Genomic DNA, 17,667 nt, shown 5'->3' with positions numbered 1-17,667 from the left:
TAAAGATTATCCTTCTTCACCATGATTTCAAACAAATTTCTTAATCACATCTTATTAAAAAAAAACTACGGACATTAATTAAAGAAGCTATTTGGAAATCTTTTACTTAAAGGTTGTTTGTTTACATCTTAATAGTTTTTTTTAGAGGAAAACCTCTGAATTGTTAAGAGGTGAATCTTGTTTGAAAAAAAAAATATGTCTTTTAATGGTTCTAAAACTCTATGAATGATTTTGTATCATTGATCTGTCTTAACCATTAAGAGTCCTAATTTTATTGTACACAATTATCAAATATTTATATTTCATTTTGCACTACATCATGATAGTCTCTTAATCATTATGACCACTTAATCATTCTGCATTAAACCATTCAGCAATTGCCAAACAACCCCTAATTCTCTTCGTCATATATCGTAAAGTCACTATCTCTGTAAGTGGTACATTCGTGACTTGTGTGTAGGTTTTTGTGAAAGAGATGCTTTTATCATTGCTACTTCATCAATCTTCTTGATTAGCGTACCCATTGCGTTTGCTTCTCCTGATGGATCAGATATAATTGGTTTTCTGTGAAATTTATTTCAGTAGAGCGTATGATGTCGATGGACCTAATCCTTGACCAAAGAGTTAAATTGTATCCGCCTAGTCATCATGGGAAAGAAAGACAGAAAGAAGAAAGAAATTATTCGCTAAATGGTGATTCAACATAGATTCTACATTGCAGACGTAGCTAAACGAAAAGTTTTTTTTTTCAATTTCTCTACCTAGGTCCGACAAGTGATACATCCGTGGCTTGCAGACCCGGATAGAATTAAAAAGATTACATTTTCGGCCTCCCTCCATATGTCAGCACAAGGTGGTTGCTCATAAAGAATATACTAGTGTGGGAACCGCGCGTTGCACGGTAATATTAGTACTTTGATTAATGATCTGAAGATTGTCTATATAAATATATGTTAGTTGTTAATAGAATTATCAACAAATATATTCAAATAATTCGAAAAAAAACTAATAAAATCTTATTAGTGAAATTTTGATATATATATATATATATAGAGAGAGAGAGAGAGAGAGAGAGAGAGAGGGAGATTTGTTTAAAAATAAAGTTGTAAAATTAAATAAAATGAGTAATAGTAACAACAGGGGTGTGGTTAACTTATGCATTGTTTGTCTGATTGATGATGAAGTTTATTTCTTAAAAAAAAAGAGGATGATGCCTCTTTTTTTTATTAAAAAAATAAATAAGTGTAAGTCTAAATTGCACGATAACTAATTATATGTACAAAAAATGTGGTAAATAAAAACTTAGTCTATAAATAATATGATAAGATATTAACCGATTATTAATACATATAAATTATTATAAAGAATAATTCATTGTTAGAAGAGGAATGATGTCTACAAATAACAAAAACAAATACTCCGTCCGCCTCAAATAAGTGTCCATGTTTCTATTTTAGTTTGTCCCAATGTAAGTGTTCACTTTCAAAAAGTAATGTCTACTTTTTAACTATAGTCTTAATTATGAGATAGAAAATTCATTAATCTCTCAATTGTGAATGATAAAATTGTCATTTAGTTAATGACAAATTACATGAAAAAATAATGTACTTTAACTTGATTCTTATTTTGGATAACATATTTTAAAAACTTCCATTTTTGGTACCTAAGATGTAAAATTTTAAACATTTAAGTATTTGGGTAACCGGTTGAAACATTAATCGGTTATCATGTTGATGTGGTATCTGGTTAATGCTTTAGCAAATAATACTGAGTTGATACCACGTCACTCGCCACATCAGCATGGTAACCGTTTAATGCTTCAACTGGTTACCCGGGTACTTAAATGTTTAAAACTTTACATCTTAGATACCAAAATGGAAGTTTTGAAAGTATGTTAGTTACCCAAAATATGAATCAAGTTAAAATACTTTTACTTTTTCATGCAAGTTGCCCTTTAATTAATTAAAAAGTGTAATGATCACACATTTATAAAACTGTGGATATATATTTTGGAACTTAAACATGCATTAATACAAAGTGCAAATTAATAAATAAATATTTTTAAATACTAATCAATAAATGTTATTTACTATCATTAATATTCTAATTATTATATTGATGATATATATATATATATATATTACATCGAGAGAGATGTTGCATTTTGTAAGTTTGAAGCCAATGTAAATTAATAAATATTGATCAATTAATATTATTTATCGTCACTAAATTTTAAATTATTGAGAGAGAAAGGAAAAAATTGATATAATGCAAATTGAAAAAATTAAAAATAAATTGATTTATATATATGAATGATTGTAATAGTTTTTTCTAGATTTATATATTAAAAAGTATATATATATATATATATATACACATATGTGTGTGTGTGTTTTTGAGGGGATGATAATCAAATGAGAACCACAAAAATGTTATAAATTTGTAAGAATTGATATAAAAATAATAATTTTTGCATTATGTTTATCATCAAAAACTATGATTAAGATATTATTTTACATATTTTTGTTCACTTTATGAAAAAATTAAATGTGAGTTCCTTTAATATATATATATATATATATATATTGATATAACATATAATGCATTTTTAATCATCATGTAAATATAAGAATATATCATTGATGTAAATCAAAATACTTGTTTGTGGATTCTAATTTAATTTATAAAAATAATATGTTTGAAAACTTCTCATTGAACCACATCTTGGTTATTATTTTGATATTTATATTGAGATATTGATTGATTGAGAAAGTTTAATAGATTTTCATATATATATATATATATATATATGTATATATATATATATATATATATAGAGGAACGATCAAATGAAAACCACTCCAATTTGTAAAAACCGTAAAAACTACTCTCATTCGTTGATTTCATTGTTTAATTTTATGAAATTTTTTCATGATATTGTTTAATCTTGTGAAATTGTTTCATATAATATTTTTTTTGATGAAGTTGTTTCATATATGGTTATGAAATTGTTTCATATACTACTTAATGAAACTGTTTCATGTATTTCTTTAAAATTAATGAAACTGTTTCATGTATTTCTCTAAAATTAAAATAATGAAGATGATAATATCCATGATTAACATTATCCACAATAAAAATGATTAATCAACCTCTCATAATTACAAAAAATGAACAAAATAAAAAATTATGATTAGTTGAATGAAGTTTGTACGGTTTGTACAAATTAGGTGGTTTTTATTCGAACGCTCCCACATATATATATATATATATATATATGGGCTGGTTTAAATAGAAACCAACCATATTGTGCAAACTATGTGAACCGAGCGTTCATTATCTCATCAAACGGTCATTATTAAATGAGTATTAAAAAATAATCATTTAATCATTAAATTAATTGGGCTGCTTATGAACAATTGTTCACAGTGTATTTTGGTAATAATGCCTCACGCATCGTGAACCCAATATTCTCCAGCCGAATTGTAACCTACGATCGATTACGAAACCGGCAATCACTACTAACAATAGATTAGATCATTAGTGGTAAATCAGGTTCATAATCTGCACAAATCGATGGATGATTTTCTCGAAATGCACGCAGCTGGGAAATAGGATTAGAGGTAAGTTGTACAAGAATTAGGGCTTCGATTTTTATGATCATATTTGAAATCTGTTAACATTTGATACAAATTTTAAATACAGAAAGGAGACAAAACGAAAGATTAATGAAGGAATACGCCTTCTCCAACTTTAAAAACATAATAGATAATCCAGTAGATGTTGACGAGGAGCCAGACACCACAATCTCTACTGTTCAACTCGGTACCAACCAAGGAAACATGGAAGTGAAGAACCAGTCAATAGTAGTTGAGGAAACCCAAAAAGGTAAACAACTATAAAACGTTAACTTGTTTGAATGTTTAAGTTGATAATGAATGTCGTATATATTAAGGATCCTATGTTTGCTTTTCAGTACACACATTTATGTACATTTGTTAATTTCTCCACAAATTGTCTTTTGATATGTTCATACTTCTTAAAGAATCAAACATGCATTTAAAATTTGTGTATCATTTTGTTCACAAGTATATCCATTTTGTTAGTTCTTTAACATTTCTTACTTGTTTTTGGTTTCACATTAGACACACCCCTGTTTTTTATGATACATTGGGATAACAGATGTTTTTAATAGTTTAGTTATAAATCTTGTTAATAACAGTAAGGTTTTCAATTTGTATTGACAAAATAGGAGTGTCCAAGTTAATTGTTCATTGATATGAACAAATATGTTTATTGTCATCTTATGTTCTTTTAAATGGTTTACATCGGTATTTAATCTTTGAAGTGTCATTTTATAAGGACTGTCAACAGTGGTTAATGTACCTCAAAAAAATAGATAAATATTAACGATTTACTTGTTGAATGTTTACGTTGATAATGAAGTTCAAAAATATGAGAAGCAATACATTTGCTTTTCAGAAATCAAACTTAATGATCAATTGTTGTTTTTCCAAAAAAATTGATGTTGATATCTAAACATTTTTCAGCATGTTCATTATGTTCACAAGTACATCCATTAGTTAGTTCTTGTTCATTGGTTGATTGTGTTTTGCTTTCACATACGTCTCATTCTGCTATTTTTACATTTGGTCTAACATATGGTTTTCATATTATAGTTCAAACTCATGTTAATACTCGTATGTTGTTCACATTTTTGTGATGGAATAGGTGTGATACCATTAAATGTTAATATCAAYGAGGAGCCAGACAACAMRAACTCGGCTGCTCAAYGCRGTACCAAGCAAGGAAACATGCAAGTAAAGAAACCGACAACAGTAGTTGAGGAAACCCAAAAAGGTAAACAACTATAAAACGTTAATTTATTTCAATGTTTAACTTGTTATTGAATRTCGGATATATGTAGGATACGACATTTGCTTTTCGGTACACACATTTATGCACATTTCTTGATTTYTCCACAAATTTRCTTTTGAAATGTTCATACTTCTTTGAGAATCAAACATGCATCTTTTCTTTGTGTATCAGTCTGTTCACACGTATGTCCATTTTGTCTACCTCTTAGACATTTCTTACTTGTTTTTGRTTTCACRTTAGTCGCACCCCYYGTTTTATWTCATACATTTGCATAACATATKTGTTTCCTATTTGGTAGTGTAAATTTATAAGGACCGTCAATAGTGGTTAATCAACCTCAACAAAGGGAGACAACTCTAATGAATTTCAAAAATAGGAAAAACAATAAATGAGCTTTTCAGAAATCAAATTTAATGATCGAGTGTTGTTTTCCCAAAATTTTTCATGATGATGTGTAAACATTTTTAATTATGTTCATTATCTTCACAACAAACTCCATTAGTTAGTTTTCGTTCATTGATGGTAGGATCCATTGCAATCCTGATTTACAGAATCATACTTGTTTTTATCAGAAATGAGTTTTAAATTACAACTGACAGATTGATAAGTATTTAAGGTATGATACCCACCTCTAGTTTTGGATGAATTAAGAACTCGCAACTCCTTAGATCAAAAGCCTGTAAAAATAAGGTCTTAGAAATGATTGAGCTAAGAACTTAAGATAGAAAGCCAGAAAATGTGATTAGAAACATATACAAAAGTTGATTAAGAAGAGACCTCAAGAGCCTTACAGATGTTATTGAGTGGATCATGATAGCTGACATTCTGAGATGTGGTCACGATCTCAATGACACCCAAGCAAGTTCCGCTCCCTAGTTCAAAAACTGGAAGATGAAGAGAACCACCAAGGTTCAGCTGCTGAGCAATATCTATACGGGGATCTTTCTCTTTCCCAAGGAATTGAAAAGCAGGAGTGCACATGGGGTACTTCTTCAAGAAAACAAGGCTAGGTAAGCCCAAGAATGCCTCTAAATCTTCATCAGTAGTAAAGTGTTGGCTCCTGAAAATCTGTCTATAATCTAGTAGGCTATTGCTCTCTGAGTTGAGGATGAATGGTTGGTCTTCTGTGGTTAGGACACATTCACCTCCTCTAGGTACAGGCAGCCATAGTTGTATAAGAATGTCTATGTATCTTGTGGACTCTTTTAGATATTCAATTGCCTGAATCAGCCGCTTCACTGGTGTTTGATTATCAAAGAATGTGTTTATCAAAGGATAATCAAGAGAAGTTCCAAGAGGTTTCACATCTATTTCATCTTTAAAATACCTATGAGAAGGATTTGGGTTCAAACGCCTCAGGTATGTTTCTGAGGAATTAAGGTATGATGATGATGAATCCCAAGGGTTTGAAAATGACAAATCATATGGTTGGTTTCTATTTAGTTAGTTTTCGTTCATTGATGGTTTGTTTTTTGCTTTCACATACGTATCAGCCTGCTATATTCAGTTTGTCTAACATATGGTTTTCCTATTATAGTTCAAACTAATGTTAATTCTCGTATGTTGTTCACATTTTTTTTACGAAGTAGGTGTGATACCATTAACTGTTAGTATCACACGAACAAATCTGTGAACAAACGGCTTGTCGGTGCGATGTTTTCAATATTAGGTATCGTTGTGCATGTGTGACGATATGAACATACAATGCATTAGCTGTATGTTCATATTGAGGATTCATATGTTTGCATAATGGTTTTTGGATGTGTTCATGTGAACCCACATGCGCTGATCACATGAAAAAAAAGTGAAAACATGTCCATTTATGTTCATGGGAAGATGTTCACGATGAAACATCGATCCGAACTTACATCAAAAGGTGTAGATGCGCCTACGTGCACACAAGCACAACGAACTGTCCTTAACATTAAGACATCGCCTTTGTGTTCGTGTGAATGTGACTGTGTTTTTGGATATGCACATACCATTTGCACTCACATGTGCGATGTTTTTCAATATCAAGTATTGTTGTGCATGTGTCCAAATATGAGCGAAGACATCATTTGATATATGTTCATATTGTCCGTTCCCTTTGTGTTCATACTGCCTTTGAAATGGGTTAAACTAGTATATCATATAACTTGTCGACATTCACATTTATATCATATAAACACATGTATGGTTAGGTTTTTTAGCTGCAATTTTTTTTAGTGCACATATCCATTAAAGTATATCATTCATATGTTCACAAATATCAAAAATCTATGATTTTGTTGACTAATCTATGATTTTGTTCACTGTTTTATCAAAAAAATCTCTCGTTTACTTGTTCACTCATTGTGTGTGTACATGCAATCTTTATTTTGTCAGGAGTAAATATGTAATATTCATGTAACAATATCAAACGTATTTTTGATGTTGTCCTAAGATCYGATTCACARCATATYGATACACGGCCATTACACAATCACAACTTGGTCGGTTAAGTWACACAAACACGATAGTTCACATCATATACGATTGTTYTTCTGTGTTTATTTTATGTTTTTTGCTATTAATAATTTTTCAAACTTTTTAGTTAGTCTGAATATGCATGTAACAACATATATTAATCACCGATTGGTCATTTTTTGTTGGATTTTGTCATAACATATAAATAGTTCACATTTAGTGAACAAAAATCATGATGCACCATACAGAATACTTGTCATTTAATACATATACTTCATATGTCTTTCGCAATTATGTTTGATGTCGGTTTATATATGTGTGATTAAACTTGTCATTTATATCGCACATATCGTTCCGTATTACAATTATGTGTAATACCTCGTGGGATTGGTATGGCTGAAATTTGTCCGTAATGTTTAATGGTGTTATCTGACAAACAATTGATGGTCTTGTCATAAATTGCCAAGATGCTAGACACTGTAGGTATCGTTCCATGTTTCGGGCACACATATGATTTATTACCCATAGTTATTATTTGTGCATGTGTGCCGCTATGAACATAAACTGCATTTGCACTCTGTTCATATTGCTRATTCCGTTATGATCACACTRCATTTGAATGTGTAAACGACCACAGTCGCTGATCACATGAACACATGGAAACATGGAGGCAGCGAAAATGTCATGCACCGTATGACATCGTCCCCGTGTTCGTGTGAACAACGATTGTGTCTTGCAATGAAAACAAGTTGTTCATATGGTGCACAGATATGAACATAGACTGCAAGAGATGCACAAATATGAACATTTTCAAAATCAAGGATCGTTGTGTATGTGTGCAGATATGAACATAGACTGCAAGCGCAATATGTTCATATCTGATGATTTCTGTGTTCATACTTCCTTTGGATCTGTTCATAGTTATTATTTTCAAACTGATGAAAATGAACCATACAGGTGCATCATCATCAATGGTGTTGATTCTAACCAAATCCAAGGTGATGGGTACCACGAAACAAGCAGGTGAGTTTGGTTCATTTTTATTATGTAATTTAAAAATATATGACGAAAGCCTTGGAATCCTATTAACACAATAGACTGATTTTTTTTAAACAATTATTCTCTTTTGAGTACAGGTCGGCTTGTTAAGAATGTTAGCATACCAAGAGTAGACGAGTCAATAAAAGACACTGTAGACCCCATGAAGTATAACCCCGTGGAGACAGATACCGGTGAAGTAGGTGCACGTATGGCGATGTACTTATTGTTCAGTAAATTTTTGCAACATTTAACATTTAGCACACATATCAATGCCTGTATCATGGTCCATTATCTGATTTATTTAATTTTGTTTTGTAAATTGTCCATGAATGCAAACAGTGAGCGTGATAATGATTTTAAAAATGTCGATCAGACTCGAGATACAGCTGTTGTGAGAGTTACTAGAAAGGGAAAAAGCTTGGCACTTGGAGATGAAAACGAAGTAATTGCTGCGAATGACGCAAAGGACACGACGTTATGCATCAGAACTCGAACTTCTCCGAAAACATTGTACGACACAGTTAAGTCACTAACCGTCGCYCAWCGGRCAGCCATCAGGGAGATGGRTTTCCAGTCACTACTGGATATGACATTAGATGGGATTCCGGCAAAGATGGGATTTTATGTAGTGGATAATCTCGATACAGATGCGATGAGCATCAAGATGAGAAATGGTGTAATCCCCATCACAGTCAACTCTATTCATGAGGTTCTAGGGCTGCCAATGAGTGGAGTTGATCTGAACGCAGCTGATCCGTCACATTGCATCGATGACATAGTTACGGCGTAGCGAAAACAATTCACAAAAAACAGGATGCGGCCGAAAGATGTTATGAATGTCGTACACAAATCTGCTGATGCGGGTGACTTGTTCAAGTTGGGTTTCTTAGTTATAGTAATCAACACCCTTGTGGAATGCAGCATGGTAGGAGTTTGCAACCTGCAGTTTCTGTCCCGTATTCATAGCTTGGAGATGATTCCACAGATCAATTGGTGTAAGTACATTTTTGACTGCATCACAACAAGTAAGAAGTGTTGGAATAGAGAAATCCTCATGTTCTTTTATGCAGGACCATTGACATGTTTGACAGTAAGTACCATTTTGTTAATAGATTTTTTAATTAAAGGAGGAATACGAGTAACACAAAGAAACTAATAATTTATCCATATCTTGTAGTTGTTGTATGTACATTCTACATAATGCGAACAGATCCAAGTCGCAAACGATGCACCTCCCATTAGGGCTTGGACGATGGACCTGCTTCGTAAATGGCAAGAGTTGGAGATTAGGAGTGGCGGACTTGGATATGTTGAGATGAAACGTAAGCCCAACGTCAGGCATGGTGCATGCGACACAAATGTTGTTGGTGGTACGGTAGAAAAATTTGTGGCTGAATCAAGTCGAAGACAACAAGCAAAAGATGCGCGAAAGAATAAGGAGGTAACTTATAAAATGTTACACTTAATGAAATATTGTTGCATACAAATGAAATAATAACCTATATATATGTCATTCTGTATCCGCGATTCTGCCATACACAACTAGTACCACATTACATCTTATGTTGGGTTCGCGTTTTTGGACTGTCTGACTGATATGTTATGTAATCCACGATTCACCTTTTTTATGTCAAAATTAAGATAATCCATGTATTGATAATATAAAAACTAGGTTCTAATGTTGATGTGTATGAGAATGAAATTTGTAGATAAGGACGTACTTGCAATATACAGTTATGTAATGACCCTACCACATATCAAAATCTACATAGATATACCTCTGAATAATTGAATTGTTTAAGCCAATTCATATATGAATATTCTTATATAACCCAAAATATGAGTTCTTTTTTTTCAAATATTAGAGTATTATTATAATAAAATTAATTTTATACGATGTCAATAACTTATGGATGTCTTGATAAGTCTCTTTATAACACTTCAATTTAGACCCCACCCAATATAGTGTTCTATATAAAAGTGTTATAATAAGTTTATAAGACCTTTTTTGATGTCTTAACCAATTTATATAAGTATGATAATACTTGTTTGGGTGAATGTAAAGGGATAAGTCACAATCATTTCTTTTTAGGGAGTTAGTGGTCAAACAAATTATTTATGTTAACTGGATGCAAGTGACCCACTTAGATACGCTACTTAATTTATCGATTGAGCTCAACAACAACTAATTAAAAACCCAAATCCAATTAGTACAAATAACACTACTTTAGAAGATTGAATATTGGAGTTAATTAGCATACTAAACTAATAAAAATATAAACTTTATGACTGGGTATCGACTAAGTAGATAATATGAATAYGAAATCAACATTCAGAGCTAACRATATTTGTTCCATATCGTTCTTAATGAAATGCTTMTACTCTTCGACTGTGTTCATGTGAACCACCAATGAGTCGATATGTCCATGTTTTATCATATGATGCGATGTTTTTAGAATATGATGTTTTGAGTTAAAATGTGAATTTTGTGTTTTGTCATATGTTGTGTGTGAAGGTACCAACTTATACTGTATCTCGAGTTGATGAATGTTGACACTGCTGATTTCATGTGAACATATTCGCACTTCACTATATGTTAAGACATACAAAATATGAGCATAAAAAATGCCTTTATTAACCTAAAGAAAGATGCAGTGTGAACATGAAGCAAACGTCATGTCAAGGTGCTCTAACCTATGCACACATGTACATCGAACGGTCACAAACACATAAACATAGGCGCTGTGTTTATGTGAACAACGACTGAAAAAATGTAATAATATGTTTTACATTATGATGGGCTGTTTAATAAAATGAGTAATGTGTTTTTTTAATACGTTGTGTGTATGTACACATGATGTTCACATTTATTGTTTTCCTCAACGTTTTTTTTCCTAAGGAATGTATGAGGATCATGGGTGAAAAGATTGCGGAGTTGTGCTCTCGAAGAGTAGAGGCAGACTTACTGCTGGAAGCGTTTGTTGAACAATTCCCGGGTGATACAGATTTTGACAGCTTCAAACGACAATTAGCAGCGTTGTTTAAAGGGAGCAAATGGGATACAAGAACAACCGTGGGCAATGAGATGGAACAAACGGTGGAGGATCAAATAATGACACGTTGTACGAATCATGCAGCCCCAACGATGTGCCAAGTCCCTAACCGGGCAGTTGTTGAGGTAACTTCTACAAAGCTGGCCACAATACCGGATCCAGACTTGTTGTCGTCGCTGTCGCAATTCTGGACTAGTCCAACGGTTATTGCGGAGGTGGATATGGCATCCAAAGAGAAAACAATGCATCTGTCGAATGAAAACAGGAGATATACGCGGTCTGTTCAAAAGGAAACAGTTGGGATTCAGACAATACAGCCGCAGGTGCAGCAAGTTGGTAGCATACGGAGTAGGAATAGTGATCAGATTGAGAATAATACAAGTAATATTTGTAAACGAGCGAGAAGCAGTGAGAAAGCAATTGCTTTGGGTGGAGGAATCGAGCCACCGACATTTGATTTGGGGATAAGGCCATCAGGGAAACAGATAGTTGATGTTGTGGATACGGTGAATACACTAGCAATGAAGGAGTGTCCGAGGCTGACCTTGTCGAAGAGGGATCCGAAGTTGTGCTTCAAGCTATGGTCACCTTATATCACACGTACTGTTTCCTTCGACGTAACAAATGACGAGCGTAGGCTACAAGATTGGATCTTGAGGGGTATCGGAGGGTTACTGTAAGTTGTACCTTACATTTTCATAGTTCATGCATTTTACTTATATGTCTAAAYATATGAGTGTGTATGTGCTGATTTCAGTAATGTTTACCTGTTAATACYCAGAGAACCTGTTTTCGTATCCCCGTGTGGWAGAAGACTAACACGGCAAGCRTTGCAATCTCTTGCATCCCAATCCATGGTTTGTCGAGATGTGTTAGACGGGTGGTCAGCAGTGCTAAACCGAGATGAAAGATTGCRGAGCAATGACTCTCCGCGACGCTATTTCTGTCACACCAATGTTTCGGTAAAATCAATAAAAAAGCAACTGTTTCCGCTACGAATAAAGAACATGCATTATATACAAAACAACTAATGGATTTGTTTTGTATCCAGATGGATGGTATGATGAGGAACCTTTCTTTGGATGTGCACGAAAGATACGAGATTTTCAAAAAAAAAACATATCAAGTTTCGCAAACAATGACAAGGAGATCATTAGTATGCGCAGCGTTGACATGGTACGTATATAACATGCGTTTCTAATATTAGCGTACAATAATTAAAAATATATTGTAGTTGTCGCATGTATCTTACGTATTTATAATTACAGGTATTCTTCCCGATCGTAGAGGAAGCATTCTACTACATTGTTGTCTTTGATTTGAAACGGCCCTCAATCGCTATCATTGACTCCAAGGATCGGGATGGCAACCTTGAAGATATATATGGAGCTAGTACGGTCGTCTTGGTAAGTATACATTGTTAGTACTAATATTTTACATGCCTCATGATTCCTTAGTTATTTTGTCGTCTTGATAATTTATTCAGCAAGATATGATGATACTTCATCTTCTGAGAGAGGGCCACGATGCCGRAAAAGTTTATGCTGAGATGGATCAGGAGCAAATCAGGACTCGGTGGCAGTCCCATGAGAGTTCGATTGATTGTGGGGTAATGATGATGCGACATCTGGAGACGTATTTTGGTGCCGATGGAGGGAAGTGGGATTGCAGCCTTTACAAAGAGAGTACAAAGCAGAAAAGGCAGCTGAAGGATCTCCGGACTAAATACTGCGCAAAAATCCTTCTGAGTGATGAGAACATTCGTAAGGCTTCCATCATCAATGACGTCGAGCGCTTCATTGCAATGGAAACATCGTACAATGCCAAGAAGACACGTGGAAATATACGAATCGGTCGAGGGAAGGTGTAGATGGCAATTGTATTCGGTCTTGCCACATGGATAKCTCAATTTTTTGTTTAATGCTTTAGTATMTTCTATGCGTATAATATGGATACTGTTTATGAACATGATATAACCTGCTGGTTTTTTTGAAAGTGAATATGATAAATTTATATTTTATATGTGTGAACACAAAGGCTGTATGCACACAAAATGAATCAACAGTAGTAACCATACTGCTAATGTAGTATTTGTCTGAATGTGAACATGTGCATAATCTATATGTCATGACCACATGCCAATATTGTTTCATTTTATAGATAAGCAGCCATGTTTGATTTTGAATGAACCAGGTGTTTGGTCCTTGATCCGGAGGTGAGTGTGTTGTGGAAACCAAATCTTATCTGTTTGTGAACGGATATATATGACACTTGATCTTACTAAACACGTTCAAATGAACAACGAAATGTGTGCACATGACAATATTGTTCGAGTTTATGATAAGTATCCATGATCGGTGTTTAAAGAACCAGTTGTTCGGTCCTTGATCCGGAGTTTAATGGGTTATAGTAACCATATTATATGATTACGTTTTTACATGATGTCTATAATGTACTACTTATATTCTTCCCACAAACATGCTTTTTGTATATATTGATATACTGACACCCACATATTCCCACCACTTGTGGCAGTTTTAACTGATCACTATCTCCGTGGACCGTACTGTGCCATTCAACATGGACGAGTTGAACTCATGAGGAAGCGTGGGAGTGCAACTGGTATGTGTGAGTTTCCATGTCATTTAACATGTGGATGGACGTGTTGATACTATCTAGCGTAACCTGAACTTGTATCATCGTTTCAGGTGTGTTCTGAACTTTATTTTTTGTATACAACCATTTAAATATATATGCATTTTTATCTCGTAACATCGGTATATCAAAATCACGCATTTTGATTACTTTGCATCATGATTTGACTTACAATATGATGAGATGTATAATGACCCTTATGAGCAGTATATGAATGCTACATAGATCGTGATATATGCATGAAACATCAAACGTGATATATGCATCATGCAAACCAATAGCCTTCTAGCGTGAACTGTGTTTCTGTAGTCTGCTGTTTTTATGTTATCTACGTAAAATGATCGTTCCAGTAAGATTCAATTTTTGTAGTGACAAACATGTTATATATTTGTGTAATATCATGAATTGCATGTAGGTTTCATATACTGTCTCTGTGGGCGCACTACATGTTAGAGACATAATGAACACATACCTTTTAATGATTTCGTAGTTCAATATATTAAGTATATTCATTTAGACAGGGATCCTTCCAAAAGTTGATGAAACCATATAAGATATAACAAAAACACAGTATAAAATGTACATAACGTATCAATAACACTAATGGCACTAACAAATAGCATCAACTACTGATTCAAGCAAAACACTGAGATCAAGTTCAAGCTGTTTAACAAATAAACCACATGAACAATATGTTTCGATGACGCCGACATATTAGAACGAAACGATAAGAATTCTAAATACTTGCCATCTAACTAATCTATCAATTCTGGGCAATTACGTGAGTCATGACCACTACGTTGTCCACACGTTGCACATTTTCGTTTAACCTTTTTGCAATTAGTTTGCATTTTCTCAGATACACTTACCAGCCTCTTGCCAGTTTCACAACCTTTGTTCCTTATTCCAGATGGTGGTAGAATGTCCACCTCATCAGGTATGGAAACACCTAGATGATCTCTTATCGCATCCAACTTTTGTTGGGATGGGTCTTCGTACGGAACTTCCTTCTCTATATCAACCATGAATTTATCGAGGTTACGCCCCAATCTATCTAATATAGATTGATCATTGCTTTCGATGCTTATTATGTCGTCGATCTTGGAATATACATCAATTATAGACTTTTCTTTCTCGGCGTTGACCTCCCCATAACGAACTCTTGCGGACTGTATCTGTACTGGAACTAACTCTCGTTTCCATCGACGTAATACGTATTTTTCCGGAATGCATTCAACTTCGTCATTTATTAGTACCTTGAACGCGTGACGACAGAGATACCCATTACGTGTAAATAGGTTACAATCACATTCGACTGTGTTTGTTGAGTAATTACGGCCCATCTGTCATGAAAGAAGTTTCCAACAACATCAGTCAAGAAAAAAATAAAWATCRTATAATCYWYTGTGTTGAGAGTTAGGRATAGGATAYCAGATACKTGATGTTGTCAGCTGATTTCTTGGCCTTGTGGCTTATCACGAACGACTTGAAATCATCCCGGCATTCGACGGTCTCAATAGCACAAAACCAAACAGCCTTCTTTATTTCCTTTTGGATGTCAAAAAACACGTTCCGACAGTATATGCTTGATGCATGACTTTCTAAACGCAATGGAGTAACAAACTTGGGATTAGTCGTTCTCGTCACTGTTTGGTGAACAAATTGTCTGTATCTTTGTTTCTCTATAGCTACGTCGTAATTATTAAGGAATTGCACCAAATCAAACCAGTACGATTCGTATATGTTGATATACGAATTCGAACTCTCGGATCTTGAGGTTGTTTTCATTAGCCCAGACATCGGCRTGTCCTTGTAATAGGCAGGAATCCACGAGTGTCGGATTTCATACATCTCTGTAAACCAAGTATCCCCAGCTAGATTGTATTTATCTATCATCTCATTCCAACGGCTCTCGAACTCCGATGGGCCAATATGAATGTTCCATACGAGCTTGTTGATGACTTTATTGAACGTAGGATCATGATTTAGGGCGACACTAACCTGCGTCAACGAAGCTTCGACATATGAAAGATAACATAAAAACGCATTAAATTAGATAACATTCAATATATACTACTTACCTTTGAAGGGACCTTCTTCATAATGTGCCACATACATAGTCGATGCTTGGATTCCGTGAACACCTTCGGAATAGCCTGCTTCATTGTAGAACATTGGTCTGTAATTACGAACACTGGTTGCTTCGCATGACACTTTAGAAAGACATTTAGAACCCATGTAAAGTTATCAATCGTCTCTCCATTTATAAGAGCGGATCCAACAACAACAGACGCCTTATGGTTGTCAACAGCCAAGAAAGAAACAAAAATCATTGCATGCCTGGAATACAAATAAAAAAATATGAGTATCTATTCATAGCCACGTCATATGTCCGTTAAAATATCAAAGCTGATCAACGTAAATAACTGTATTGCAATTGGTGATCTTACTTGTTAGTGCGAAAGGTACCGTCGAACGAAATGACATCACCGAATTCTTTGTAGTTAATTCTTGCAACTTCATCCGCCCAGAAAATTACACTCAACTCCTGCTCATTGCATTTGTATTAAAAAAAAACCGGGGACAACATCACGTCTGTTTGATAGTTTATTGATCAACATCGTCGCGTCCTTATCGCAACACAAGCAACAACATCCCTCTTGAAATTCTTGAAGTCAATTTCAGAGATGCGAGTATGCTCAAATCCATCGCTCAATGCGGCCTGAATACGGTGAGCCCTCCTCGCGCCGACTTTGTAGCTTGAGCTATTTAGTACAGTTTTGAAATCTGTATACTTCATCTGTCTATTCTCCGAGAGAAATGACGATCGTTATTATTAAACAATGCATGGTTATGTGCCTCAACGAACTCATATATCTCGTAACAAGCCCTATCCTTTGTCAAATGGATTTTTATACAAGCATTACAACCACAACGTTTGATGTTTGTATTACGATATCTCCTCTCACCCGACTGCATGTACAACGAATCAAAATCCTTCTTTTTTGGGTTTCCCTCCCTGCTACATACAAACCACCTAGTTTGAATTTCGCCATTCTTGTTCGTCTTTTTTACATACATGCGAATATCAAAGCCGGCGTTGTCCGCATAAGCCCTGTACATCCTTTTGACTTCATTTATAGTCGCATATTGTGCTTTCATATTTGGCTTATGCGCGTCATCGACCTTTGGGATAAAAAACTTTATTCCTTCTGAACTCTCTCCTATGTCATAATCAACTTCTTGTTGTGAATAAGTTATGCCATCAAGATCTGATGGGAAAAAGTAGTTAGGCTGTGAGATTAAGGTTGGTATAACAATAATTGAATTTAACAGATCAACATGCAGGTAGGTAAAGTGAAACTCCAAACAACTTGAAAAAAATATCTTATTTGATTTTTCGAACATATCTCAATATTATTGCTGTCTATAAATAGGTAATGTAATCTGATATGAATATTTATGTTGCAGGTACAGCATGATGCATTTTTCAAAAACCCAGACCAAGCCAAGGTTGTCATGACATGGTGACATATATCATAAAGAAAAGAGTTTGAGGTAATATGCAACTACCTTTTGTTTTGAATAATCT

The 17,667-nt window shown here is 34.1% G+C and overlaps 1 protein-coding gene across 1 annotated transcript in view; it reads right to left on the bottom strand.

Annotated features, from left to right (window-relative positions):
- Positions 1-14,684: 14,684 nt before the first annotated feature.
- The window catches only part of LOC112524799 (protein FAR-RED IMPAIRED RESPONSE 1-like), an 11,252-nt gene continuing 8,269 nt past the window's right edge, over positions 14,685-17,667 (bottom strand). Inside the window, exons 4-9 of the mRNA XM_025134749.1 lie at positions 16,935-17,369; positions 16,526-16,623; positions 16,157-16,415; positions 15,555-16,076; positions 14,945-15,418; positions 14,685-14,738 (exon numbers count right to left, since the gene is read on the bottom strand). Coding sequence (XP_024990517.1) covers positions 14,685-14,738; positions 14,945-15,418; positions 15,555-16,076; positions 16,157-16,415; positions 16,526-16,623; positions 16,935-17,369 — 1,842 coding nt within the window. The remainder of the gene's footprint in view (positions 14,739-14,944; positions 15,419-15,554; positions 16,077-16,156; positions 16,416-16,525; positions 16,624-16,934; positions 17,370-17,667) is intronic.

This window comes from Cynara cardunculus (genome assembly GCF_001531365.2).
Source record: "Cynara cardunculus var. scolymus isolate 2C chromosome LG 13, CcrdV1, whole genome shotgun sequence".
NCBI classification, from domain to species: domain Eukaryota; kingdom Viridiplantae; phylum Streptophyta; class Magnoliopsida; order Asterales; family Asteraceae; genus Cynara; species Cynara cardunculus.
This window is presented reverse-complemented; position numbering and strand designations above follow the sequence as displayed.